Source organism: Emydura macquarii, unplaced genomic scaffold, assembly GCF_026122565.2.
Source record: "Emydura macquarii macquarii isolate MOO-44397 ecotype Brisbane River unplaced genomic scaffold, CSIRO-AGI_Emac_v2 contig_383, whole genome shotgun sequence".
NCBI classification, from domain to species: domain Eukaryota; kingdom Metazoa; phylum Chordata; order Testudines; family Chelidae; genus Emydura; species Emydura macquarii.
This window is the reverse complement of record NW_027130520.1, coordinates 9,991,736-10,005,563: the sequence shown is the minus strand read 5'-3', so window position 1 is coordinate 10,005,563 and position 13,828 is coordinate 9,991,736. Positions and strand designations below refer to the sequence as shown.

General features: G+C 37.7%; 1 protein-coding gene across 1 annotated transcript in view; it reads right to left on the bottom strand.

Moving 5' to 3' along the window:
- ZFPM2 (zinc finger protein, FOG family member 2) overlaps positions 1-13,828 on the bottom strand; it is a 425,771-nt gene that overhangs the window by 338,153 nt on the left and 73,790 nt on the right. Inside the window, exon 3 of the mRNA XM_067537378.1 lies at positions 6,718-6,742. Coding sequence (XP_067393479.1) covers positions 6,718-6,742 — 25 coding nt within the window. The remainder of the gene's footprint in view (positions 1-6,717; positions 6,743-13,828) is intronic.

Below are 13,828 nucleotides of genomic sequence, written 5' to 3'. Positions count from 1 at the left end.
TAATAATGGAAATGGAAGCTTTATATGCAAACCCCACAAGCATTGATGGAAGAAGAACCCTTTTTATGTTATGTTGGTTACATTTTTTTAATGTTACACTGAACTCTAGTATTCATTAAATTTGCTTGACAGACCTACAGACCAGAGTCTCTTCTATTGTTTGAATAGTTAAAGCACAGGTAATGACAATGCAAGCTTCCTCATATTGCCCTATCATTGTGCCTCAACTGTGGTCTGACAGGACCAATTATATACAATAGCTCTGTAGTCTCAGTCCTTGGCATCTTTAACTGGCAATTCTGCTGGTTATTTTTTTGTTCTGTGGACACACAGCCGACAAGGAATTGGACCGATTACCAATTCATTTCACATAGGCCAAACACCCATCAGATAGTAACTACCTTTTGTCACTACTAGCCTGGAGACAAGATAAAATTTGCTGATGAGCAAAAAATGTGTACACTTTATGTTCATTTGTTAATATTAACTACCTGGTAAAGACATCTTTCATAGATGTACAATTTTACCTGAGATTTAATAGAGATTTGAAATAATGGAATGTATTTTAATTGAACTGAGATTTTTAATAGTCTATACTTTTCAAAATTCATATACAGAGTGGATTTCAAAAGATATTTCATAATACATGGTTGAGGCTTGAAGAAAAATTACACATTTCTCTCTCCAATGAAAGCAGGGCCCCATTTATAATTGATTGACGATTTCTTGCTAGAAATGAAAGCTAGTTCTCTAATGTAAAAATGTAATTTGTATTTATTTGATAGTTTACCAGTATTATTTTTAATAGTTCTAGAATATTGACAGGCACTACGTAAGTGATCCTGTTGTGCACTAAATGAAGAGGGAAGGATAAAGTTATTAAAAGAAACAGAATATTGACTGTACTAGAATTTCATATGATTTATTAGAAATCTGTGACTTCCTCCATTGCATCAAAGTAGTCAAATTCATTTTCAGCTAGATTGTGCAACCCTTGCTCACAAAAATATATTTGTCTTTTCGGAAGTTAACGGGTGGGAGATTCCTAGCTGGCATTGATTTCAAAGGAACTATGTCAATTTATGCTACCTGAGAATTTGACACTATGGGTCCACTTGTCTGAGGACATACTCACCAGTATAAAGTAAGAGTTGCACAATCTAGACCTTAATTATAAGGGCTGAATCTATGCACAAAGAAATAATTTTCATATGATCAAAAACAGACCATTATCATTATTTGCTTTTTCTGGCAGTCTTGGAAAAGGCTGTAATTGAATGGCGATGGACATAGAGATATGGACACCATCACATACATGGGCTGGTCACTCCAGAACAGAGTTGAGCACATATTAGCAGGGAATCTGGAGAGAACTTGGAATGTCTTTAGTCTGTGCATTCTATATATATATAAATATAAAAAGAGAACTTCAATCTCCAGGGCTGTCAGTGAGACCCCTCACATAAGTTCTAATTTCAGTTTAGAAATGTAACTTAAAAAACACTCGCTGCAAATTATACAGTTTTAAAGACGAGGATATAAAATTATGGCATTTTTGCCATGCTGGAAAATAACAAACTCATTTTGTTTGTAATTCTCATCTCTTTTTTCAAGATTTTTATAGAAGACAGGTTCATTTTTTAATTTAAAATGATTTTTATACAAATGCATTCCCATAAGCCCTATAAAAACACCAAGAGGTTAAATTAGAACTTTTTAGTGCGCCTGCATCTATAGGTAAGGTAAGTGAACAAGAGAACACAATTGTTAAAGAGATTTTCGTAATTAGTCACTGTAAGTGAGGAAAGTGTATCCACATATATCATCGGAAACCAAAGTGAGTAGCATTTAATTTGATATACAGAAATCTTGCGGTTTGCAACAGATGATCTACTAAAAGTGTCTTCTAGTCCTAATGATTCTATTAACCAATGACACTGTTACTAAGAGGTTTTTATCTTTGTGTGGGTGGGGGGCAAGGGGGAAGTGTGTGTGTATGTCTTTAATGGATTTTTCAAGTGGTTTTTATTTAGAAGAAATATAACTATTGGCTCACATTTCAGCAATCTGACTTCCCACTGAAATATTGGCTTATAGTCATTTTACTTTCCAAATAAGAATTGCTTGGAAAATATATTAAGAACATATGAGCAATTCAGTTGGCATGTGTGAGGTGATGTTTATGCCTGTTTAGAGATGTTAAATGAATTTCTTTGAAGGGGTCACCAGTATGTAGTCAGCACCTTAGTAATTACAACATATAAATTAAGGGAAGAATAGATGTGCAGTCCGTATATATTCGCTTGTGGCAGTCCTGGAAATGTACGCTTTATAAGACACATTAACATTATCTTCAAGAAATACACAGAATGTCACACATACTACTACAAATGTCCATACAGAGAAGGACAATGTAGATCCAAAAAGCAGTAAGGGGGTTGCACTTATGGTATTTGTTTGGTTGTTTTTTAGATGAAGCACAGATTAAAAACATTTTTATCAAACATTTTTGTGGATAGATCCTAAATACAGATAAACAATATAATTCCACAATTTGTGCATGCATCTAGCTAAAGAAGTGTAAATTTCATCTCATGCATGCAAAATCATGGATTGTATGTGTACACCTGGATGTGGTTTTATTTTGTGTGTACACATCCAGATGCACATATGTAAATCTCCAACATGTGTGCTCTCATGAAGAAGGCTTCCCTACCTATTCATCTGCAGGCACAGATCAAAGAATCACTCACATACACCATTGCTCAGTCCCTAAAAAAATAAAAAAAAACTATGCTGATCTTTACTGAAAATGAACGGTCACATTTTCCTAGGAGTTATAATAGATAGATATTTTTCTAATTTTAATTATTCTATTGCAGCGTATGTCATTATTAATCCATTTACAAATTGATCCTGCACCCAGTTCTACTATCCTTACTCATGCTACCTTGCTCCACAAGTAGTTCCACCGAAATCGATCATGTTCAGAATTTTAAATTGGTCATTTGAATTCAACTATCTTCATTTAAAATTAAAGTCACAAGGACAATAATAAACATGACATTGAAAAAAAGTGGAGGTTCTGAGTTCTCTCTGATGTGGTATTTTCTCCTCAATTGTCTGTTTTAACTTATTATGCTGATTTGTTACTTACAGCACTTTAGATTACTGGATGCAGTTTCATCAATTCCTAGCAGAGCCTCTGTTAGGCATAAGCAGATAGGGCCCCGAGCAGCTCAAGGGGGCCCTCTATAAATTATTAGTATGTGTTGTGTGCGTGTGTGGCGGGGGAAATATTCCTGCATAGGGCCCTCAATGGGCCTAGTACCGGCACTGATTCCAACAGTGAGTTTAGGCTACACTGTGCTTCCTTTTAATTCCTAGCTTTAATTTAATGATGAATCAGTTATTAATCAGCTTTTCATTTTACTGTACAATTATAGCATACATACATTATACATGTTCCTATTTTATTGTCATTTATTTCAATGGAGGCAAGCACTTGTTCTTATTTTGTTGAAAAACGTATTAAAAATAGAGTTGGCCAAGTGTGAAATATCAGCACTGACAAAAAATAAAATAATGTAGCAACAGTGCAAATCAAAATAATTCCAACTCTTAAAACTCTTCTTTGATGTGAGTGCCAACTGGCTTGTGATGGGATTAGATCCTGGAAATCAAATAATAAAATTTAAATCCCAGAAGGTTTAGGAGTTTAGTTAAATGGTTAATTCCAGGGGGATATGGTACATGTTTGTCTTTTATTGTAACTTCAATAAACTTTTGTTTTGGATATTTATAGTGTTTTCTTCGTAAGGCTGTGTAAAAGCATTAGATGTAATCTAAGAAGAGGTGAACCTCAAGTACTTCAGATTAGCTAGATAACTACTTATCAAGTTAAGAATTTCCAAATACACTTAAATAAATAAAAAGCTTAGTTTCTGATCTTAAACAAAGTACTGTAGGCAACTGACGTCTCGATTTCTTCACCACAGATTTGAAACTGTTAGCTGTGAAAATGTTTCATAAGGACCAGATCTCAGTTCCTACCATCCATAGACCTGGGTTTTTTTTGTTTTTTTTTGTTTGTTTGTTTGTTTTTGTTTTCTGAATAACCAATTTTATTCAGATGTCCATAATCCGAAAACAACAATTAAAAATAAATAAAATAAGGGCAACAGGCACTAGAAATATAAGTGAAATGAATGACAGCAATGAAGGAGTGAATGGACGCAGTAGTCCACTTCAGGAAATCACCACATATAATTTGATACAAATAGTAATATCTACTCAGGAGAGGCTGATAAGTGAGCTCCATGTGCCTTCATGGAGAAAATTACTTCTGATTGAGGCCAGTTGGAAGAGCAGTGTGGGGAAATCTGAACTGTAGCTCCCTAATTTGCACCAAATTTAAAGATACACAAGCACTTTTTGTTTTAGTTTCTTAACAATTAAAACACAAATATTTACCAATACTTTATATACATATAAAATATATATAAAATTAAGGTAATAGACCATTTTTATACAGCACAAAATAGACACGACGCTAGCAGCTCTGATCCCTAATCTCCAAAGCAGAGGTAAATACAAACCTAAAAGGGCAAGAAACAAAAAAAGAAACTATAAGCATTTCAGGAAAGGCTGGGAGGAGGCTAATGAGTTATAATTATTAGTAGTCGTATTGAATAATAATTCTTCTTTAAAATCCATTATGCATTGCTGAGTCTTAAAACTTGGTAGATCCACAGAATGAATTTGCATGACCTTGATGAACCTCTGAAAGTTTCCCCCAACAATGTGCTGCCATGAATATAATACCATTAACCTGTGTTAAAACCCAGGTACCAGGAATGCCATATGCTTACAGACAGAAGAGACACGGTTTTGGAGAATCAGTCCCTTTGTTTTCCTATATAAACAAAAACATTTTCTTCTAAACAAAACCAAAGGAAGAGGCAATACCAGTGAGCCAACAAGCTTATATTAAGTACACTTGTTGAAGATGTTTATAATCTGTTCCCAGAGACTAAGCCAAGAATATTGAGAGTATAGCACAGTGTTCAATTTGTCTCATTTTAAATGTGGAGGGCAAAGTGAAGATATTACCAAGTGGTCCAGGGCCTTCTGTCTCTTGAAAAACATTAGAAGAACGTTAGAACATTAGAATACCTGATACAACCTGATCCATTCCAAAGATAAATAATTTGTTCTTCAAAAAATATTTATAGAAGCCCCAGGAAGAAGTCATCTCTGGCTAGTGTGAGCATCCTGAGCGGTTCTGAATTCCGTCAGCAACAAGAAAAACATCCCAGCTTTTCCCTCAACTTGGTGAAAGAAATTTGAACAAGGGGTTCCCACAAACCTGCCCCACAGTTCCTCCTCCAGTGCATCACTGACTTTCTCCAGGGTGACAGAACTGCTTTTCAAATTGTACTGGTTCACCACCTTTTCAGTGGCCAACACTGTAAATCCAAATCATTGTCTTTCACCAGTGTGAAGACATGGAGTGTTGAAACACGGAAGATGAGCCCATTTTGATGTAAAATGATAACAGTAATGAGAAGGAATACAAGCAATACCTTTAAGAATTACTTGTTTTCCATTTTTTGGCTTCTACCTCAGGACCATAATGCCCAGATTCCATTCAACTACCATCTGGCTACCAAGTTTATAACTTTCCGCAGAGAATAGGAACCTCCCAAGCTGGGACAATATGACTGAGTCATGATAGCCAGAATTTATGAAACAGAGTTTCTAGCTCACACTGGTAACTTCAGCGAAGCTTTAGATTTTTTCCTATTGGGTTAAGTCTCCCAAGCTACAAACATGTCATATGATTCTATGAGTGTCTTCCAGAATTACTGAGTTCACTTTGATTCTCAGTTAATGCTGATTCCAAATGGTCATCAATTTTCACTGAATAAATCAAAACTAACCTTCCTCCTGGCATTTCAGCATAAACATCTTCATTATGCAGTTCTCACCAATATGAGAAGCCAGGTAGTTGAATTCTAGTCTCCTGCTAGAAGCAGACTGGCAGCATATAGGAATATGTAGTGAGCCAACTGTAAGATGAGTATCTTAAAATTATAATGCATGCTCCTAGAAACAACTGGTTGGCAGTCAGACACTCCACCATATTTGTTTAGTATGTGGAAAAACTTAAATATCATTCTTGCTTACTATTCTGATAAATAATATCAATCTAATACTTTTCTCTCTTTAGACTATGGAGGTGCTCTGTTAAACTTAACAAAATCATTTGTAATTCTCAGATATCCTAGTGTTAAGAGTTTCAAGGGCTCAACTCAGATGCCAACTTGTAGATATTCATTACCTTGCACGTACACCTTAAACTCCTCAGATATCTCTGCCTTATGTGTACTGGTTATACTTAACAAGTTTCTTACATTTTGAAAAATTCTGTCAGTTTGAGAGATATTCCATACACTTTTAATGAGTAATACTAGTGGAACCAGTTATCTCAAACTGATGGGAAAATTTTAAGTGCATTTAGTGTACAACAATTTAATGAGATCAGATAGGGAAATCCACGCCAATGTGATGTAATTGAAATTAAAAACAAGAATAATGCTATATTTCTGTAAAACACACACACACACACACACACACACACACACACACACACACACACACACACACACACACGGAATTATTTTAAATGAGCAAGTTCTTCCTGCAGCCACTTACTTTTAACAAAAGTTGCATCAGGGATCTGTAGGAAGGAAACATTTTTATTAATTTTTTCCCTTATCTGCAAGAAGAATGTTGATTTTTTTTTCATTTACGTTCTTTGCCTGCAGGTAGCAGACCAAGAGAATCATATAGTAGAAATTTTTCCTTTTGATTAATTTCTTCCCATGTGTTATGTTATTCCTTATATATAATTGATTTCAGGTTTTGCTCGTAGCTGTACATCTTTTTTATATCTGTACCTGCTGCCTTCCTTCAATCAAGAAAGTTGAAGGAAATTACCTGAATTTTGTTAAGTTTATTAAAAAAGAGCTCTGTGAATATTTAAATTGAGTTTTGAAATGCTAATACAAAAAAGATATTAGAGAATTTTAATGGTGGGTTCAATTTGACCCACAGACAATTGTAGAAAGGGTCAAATTGTATTCAAATTATTTCTTTACAGTAAAAAATATGAACCCTTTGATTTTATAAAAGTGGATTAATATTCTTCACTGCTAGATCTTCTGGCACTTTGGTGCATGACAGCATTAACTCTGCTTGTGCATAAACTTTTCAAAGATCTTTAAATGTCCTAGTAACTTGGAGCTTCTCTTTTGTCTTGACTTCCTTTCTCTTACTATTATCCAAGACACCACAATGAAACTATTCCTTCTTACAGTCAAGGCCAGAATATTTTCTAACAAATGCAAGTGAAGTGTTTGAAAGGGTGTGGCTCTAAAATATGCATGAATGCTTACGGTTATATGGAATTCCACAAGTTAATCTTCAGAACTCAGGTTGCAAAATACATATAGAAAAGTATATGTGTAATACATTTCTAATCAAATTCCTTTGGACATTCCAACAACAATAAATGATTCTCTTTATTGTGCTAGATCAGAAGAGAAGGCATCTCTTCTATATGACCAAACTAAAATGCACAAAATCATTTTATTTATTATTACTTTTAAAATATATGTGGTGTGGACGGAAGGGGCTGTTTTGTGACCTGTTTGATGGAACAGCAAGTGCAAGGGAACTGTGTGGCCACCAATAAACTGTGTCCCTTTTGTGCAGTACAATATTAGAGGAAACATTAGCTAGCCTTGGAACCTAGCACTACCATTAGGTTTGTTTTGGTCCTGGCTAAATACAGTTGTGATGTAGGTTAGAGAGGAGGCTCCTGGATTCCTTTCTCCTCTGTAGTACTCCCACACAGAGGCAGCCAAATTGTAGCTTTATTATGACCCCCTCAGGGCAAGGTCCTTACTTTATGTGCCTACAAAATGCCATGCACACCTGTGATATTAATTTTTTTTTTTAAGATACACCATGGGAAGTGGCACTGCAACCTACTTAACAGTCCCAATCTTATTCAGGAATGATTACTTCCATAAATCAAGGTCAGTTGAATCTATAATGCTGAGTCAATCCTCTCCTCTGTGCTAAAATGCACAAAGGATTGCCAGTTGAGGTGGTGGATGATGCAACATGGACATCTATCTCTCCAGTAGAAACTGGACTGAGTTCACAGAATTGCATTAAAAAAATGAATGTTGCATGGAGTGTATTAACACTGAAAAGTACAACACAGAATGTTTGTCATATGGGGCTTCCAGAATTAGAGTCACAGCTCTGTCTTGTGACATTAAAGGCCACATTAGCGTTTTATTTAGCAGGCATTATTAGAATTTCACAGCATTATTTGCTTCATGGTCATGTCTTCTGAAGAACATATAACAGCTATATTTAGAACATCTGTCTACAACCTAAAATACATCTCCAAACTTTCAGTTCAATTTGTCTCTGTTTGACACTAAACTGATGATCCATGTTTTGGCCACTTCCAAACTATTATTTACTACTTTTATGATATTCTTGATAGGATTTTACACAAATTACAGTTTGTATAGAACTGCATAATCAGGGTTCTTATCCACACCACACTTTCAACATGCATCTATTTGCCTTCCAATAGCTCTTAAATAAATTGGATAAGGGAAAGGAAAAACTAATGAGCAGGACCAGAAAAGCAGGATGAACCTGACTCTGCATTAATGAGACTGTTCCTATACAGCCATCAATAATGGGATTTTCAAAAGTGCCTCAGCAGCTTAGGCACATAGAACCAATTTTTTAAAGGCCTCTAAAGATGAAGACAGGCACCTAGGGCACTGTGTCAAAACACTTAAATTAGGCACCTAAATCCCATAGATTATATTGCAAATAAGGAACCTAACATGCTAATATGCTTTTGAAAATCTCCATAGGCATCTACCTTCTTCCTTAGGTACCTAAATACCTTTGTAAATATGATCCTTGACTCCCATTGATTTCTATGGGAGTTAGGAACCTAACCCTATGACCAGATTCGTTTTTAAACCCATTTTCTGCCCATGCCCACTTTCTTAAACTGTGCACTAGTGAACTAGACAGTGGGAAGTGGGACTTGCAGTGGGACTTGCAGAAGACAAGTTACTTGTACCCAAATGCAGCCTCTATTTACAAACAATTCCAAACAATAAACAACCTTATACTCCACACAAGACTTTCATGATCAAGACTTAATCAGTTAATGATAAGCACAAGATTCTCTGATAAACAATAAACTGCCTAACAAAAAAAAAAAAAGAGACGGCCATCCAGAACACATAGTATTAAGTTGTGACATTAAACAAAACAGACAATACTTAATATAAAATGTTATACCAAAACATTATGTTAGTGTGCTCATTAAAAAGCAAGACAATAAAACAAATAAGTGACAGGATAAATTGAACCAAGCATGTTCTGAAATACTCCGAGTGGAACGCAGTGGCACAAGAGTGAATTTAAACCAGATTTTGGATACTGTGACATCTCAGAGACAGAGGGAGCCAGTTCAGCAAATGCTGCCTTAATTTTTAACTGCACAACTCTAATACTGTTCTCTCAACTACTGCCCACCTAGACCATCTGTTTATCCCATTATCTATGTACTCCTTTTGTTGTCAGCAGTCATTGGCTATAGCTAGACAGTGAATGGTCTTCAGCAGGTTCTCAATGTGCAAAGTGGGTACAGGAGACAGTCAAAATTGCATTTCCTTGTACTTCTGGAATGCGAACACTGGTATGAACAACTGAGGAACTGATAAAGCAGCTGGATACAGTTTTAAAAGGGATCCTGTTAAAGATAAAGAGGTGGCATAAGAGAAGGGCTTAGTTCACCTGTGGCTGCCATTATAAAAGCCTAAATTTGGGCAGTCAGGGATAAATATTGCTCACAGTAATCTTGGGCTAAATACATCTGTGTGTTTCTGGGAGAGAGAGCGAGAGAGAGAGAGAGAGAGAGAGAGAGAGAGAGAGAGAGAGATAAGGTAGCACCTTGGGCCTCCTCTATTCAGGAGTTACCCTACTTGAGCCCCTTCTACAACGGGCCATATGGACCACTGAAGCAGCATGCAGTAGGATTTATCTTATTTCTCCTCCTCCTGCCCTAGGACTGCTCTAGAATTCTTCCTGCACTGTGTCCTCCTGAGGGAAGAGAAAGCAAGGCATACAGCCAGCAAAGCTGACTGTATGGTTCCCGAAGAAGGCTTCCTATGGTAGGAATCATCAACCGTGTGCAACAATTTAGCCAGTGCAAAAGGGCCACAGGGGAGGGGAAAATACTCTATCTATAGACAGACATTCCCCAGAAGTATTTTCCCCTAGATTATATAGTGCAATATATTTGACAAATGTTAAAGTTGAATTCTATTATTTTATTATTTTTAACAGTTTTTTCATACAAAATAAAAATTTGAGCACAGAACACTAGCAGCAATGAGACTGCTTAATTTACCCCATGCTACACATGCTAGAATTGCTGCCAATGCTAGCCACTTCACAACTCCCTTTCAGGACATGCAGCACTAGTGGTTTTCACCTTGCATCTTCTGGATATACAGAATTATGTACATGTTATTAAACATTTTTGTATCTTAACCTAATCTCACAGAAAACTCAAATATATAGGTAATGTATTGGATGACTTATAGCCAGGAAATATTTCTTTACAGTCTGTATCACCTGGCAAGTTCTGTGATAGCAAAGCAGCCTGCCCTGGCACCAGCTCACACAGGAGATATCGACTGGTTGAATTCTGTCTTGCATATGCCCGAGTGACTCCTCTAGCATAAAGCTGTGTGACATTGAATGCTGCAAAAAGGTGATGGTTCACTCTGCATCTGACATCAATGGAGTCTTATGGAGAGCTTACTTGACAACCACAAACCTTTACAAAAGATCACAGAAGTTGTGAGTGACAGAGATACTAGTCTTAGCTAATCATCCCTCTCACTCACCTGCTAGAGAAAAAATTTGATGCAGGCAGGAGCACTTTGAAGCCACTAATGATGTTGCTGCAGCGCATTTAATGGACAGCATGTTAGCTACGATGAAAGAGGAACCTCACATCAAGTACATTAAGGGATCAGAGGAATACATACTCATTACTCACTGCAATTTTACATCCCCAGTTTAAAGACACAATATCCACTTTTCTCTCAAGAAGCAAAGGCATCAAACTATTATAGAAAGACTAAGGTTTATTCCTATCCGAGTGTGTGGGGCCCACCTGAAAGTTCTCATGTTTTCCTGCAGGACCAGGTGTAGGGTCAGATGGGCTAGTGACCCACCACCCAAACCCAACTGCTATAAAAGCCACAAATGAATTTGCTTCAATTCAACCTGATTTTCAACCTGAGAATTAATCTCATAACTAGGGGGTCTTTTACATATCAGGGCATGGAATGCGTTAACCCTCAATAAAGAAGACTCAAAGGAGCTGCTCGCCAGAGAATGTCCAGGTTAAAGATGTCAATCTCTGGTCTCATTGAAACTCATCTTAAAGATGGCAGTGAGGCAAGACTAGATTACTATCTCATACAGCTGAGTGCTTCCAATACAAGAATAGGAGTGGGACTTCTGCTTAAACATTATATCGGCAAATGGATCTTATCATTTATGCCAATTTCCAGTCACCTACTTAATGACAAGCTTCAGCATAAGCACAGACGATGGAAAATGATTATTTTCTGTGCTCCCACTAACGAAGCTTCTGATGAAAAAAAGGCAGAGTTCTATAATCAACTCTGCTCTCTTCTTTCAATGATATTGAATCACAATTTCACCAAATAATCACCAAACTAACAAGAGGTGATGCCATTTTAGATTTAGTATTGGTTTCTAGAGAGAACCTCATAGAAAAACTGGTGGTAGAGAACAACTTCGGTTTGAGTGATCATGAGTTAATTCAATTTAAACTAAATGGAAGGATAAACAAAAATAGGTCTGCAATGAGAGTCCTTGATTTCCAAAGGGCAAACTTTAAAAAATTAAGGGAATCAGCTAGGGAAGTAGACTCATCTGCAGAACTCAAAGATATGAATGTGGAGGGGCTTGGAATTATTTCAGGTCAAAATTGCAGAAACTGTCTGAAACATTCCAAACCAGGAAAAAAAATGTGTAGAGAAGGGTTGCAGACCAAACTCAATGAACAAGCATCCCAAATGGGTTATTAAGAGAAAGCAGAAGCCTACAAGGAATGGAAGAAGGGATGGATCAGAAAGGAAGGCTCTCTCTTGGAGCTTAGAAAGTGTAAGGAAACAGTGAGAACTGCCTTTTGCCAAGCAGAGCTGGACCTTGAAAGGAAACTAAAACCAATAATAAAAGGTTCTTTTGCCACATAAATAAAAAGTAAACAAGGAAAGAAAAAATGCATTGAGAACGGAGTGAAAAGTAAAGATAATCAGGGTACAGCCCAACACAAATATTTTGCCTCAGTTTTTAACAAGGGTAATAAAGAACCAGAAAGCACTGACAGGATGGCTAATGGGAACATGGATATGGAAGTAGAAATTATTATATTCAAGGTGGAAGCCTAATTCAGACAGTTGACAGCTCAATGGGACCTCCTGGATGAGAAGTTGTTCGTGAGAAAGGTCCCTGAAAAGGGACAGGAGGGGGGCGGGGGAGGGAGGGATACAAACAAGCTGGAGGGTGTACCCCACTGGTATGGTGCTGAGCAGCCACTGGTCTGTTATTATAGAGGACTAAGAAGGGAAGAAGGGTGAAAGGCAGTCCAGAAGTAAAAACGGGGGATGGATCCTGCACAGAGGTGGTAGGTCGCCCTCAGGCCTGGGTAGCGGTTTATGCCCAACTGGGATGATGCAGCAGAGGTTGGCCCTGGCGGTGCTCGTAACCTCCACCTTTTTTCTGTAGGGCTCATGCCTGACCTGGCTCGAAAATCTTGGAGGCTGTTGAGGCCTAAAGTGTTTCCTCGAGACTAAGGGTGTATAAAGGCCCAAGCAGTTTAGGGTAGCCTTGGAGTCTTTCAGACCGTGCAGCCTCGTGTCAGTATGTTCTGAGAACAGTGTTGTGGCCTCAAAAGGAAAGTCTTGAATTGATTGCTGGACCTTGTAAGAAAGGCCCAAAGACTGCACTCACAAGGACCACCTCATCAAGATGGCCGATGCCACTCTCCTGGTCATCGAGTCGGCCACATCTAAAGCTGCCTGGAGGGAGGCCCTGGCCACCCTCTTGCCTTGCTCCAGTATGGCAGCAAACTCTTGCCTAGATTTCCGAGGCAGGAAGTCTTTGAACTTGGCCATACAGTCCCATATATTGAAATCATATGTCCCCAGCAGTGCTTGCTGATGGGAAATACGCAGCTGGAGACTGACAGTTGAATAAACTTTCCTGCCAAATAAGTCCAGTTTCTTGGTATCTTTATTCTTTGGTGTGAAACTTATCTGCCCCTGCCTGTCCCTCTTCTTAGCAGTCGAGATGACCAAGAACCCTGGGGGAGGGTGGGAATAGACATACTCGAGCCCGTTGGCTTCGAACATAGTACTTTTTCTCCACCTGCTTAGAAGTAAGAGGGAAGAGAAGATGGGTCTGCTGGAGTGCCTTAACCAGTTTCAGGACCCCTTCAATGCCACCTTGGAGGGGGTTGCTGCCATCAGGTTATGAATATGGAATCTGGGGGCTCATTTTGCTCCTCCATCTCTAGGCCCAGGTTTGAAGCAACACACTTAAGAAGCTATTGGTGAGCTCTAAAGTCACCCAGGAGTACTGGATTTATGGGGCCTGTAACCACTTGTCT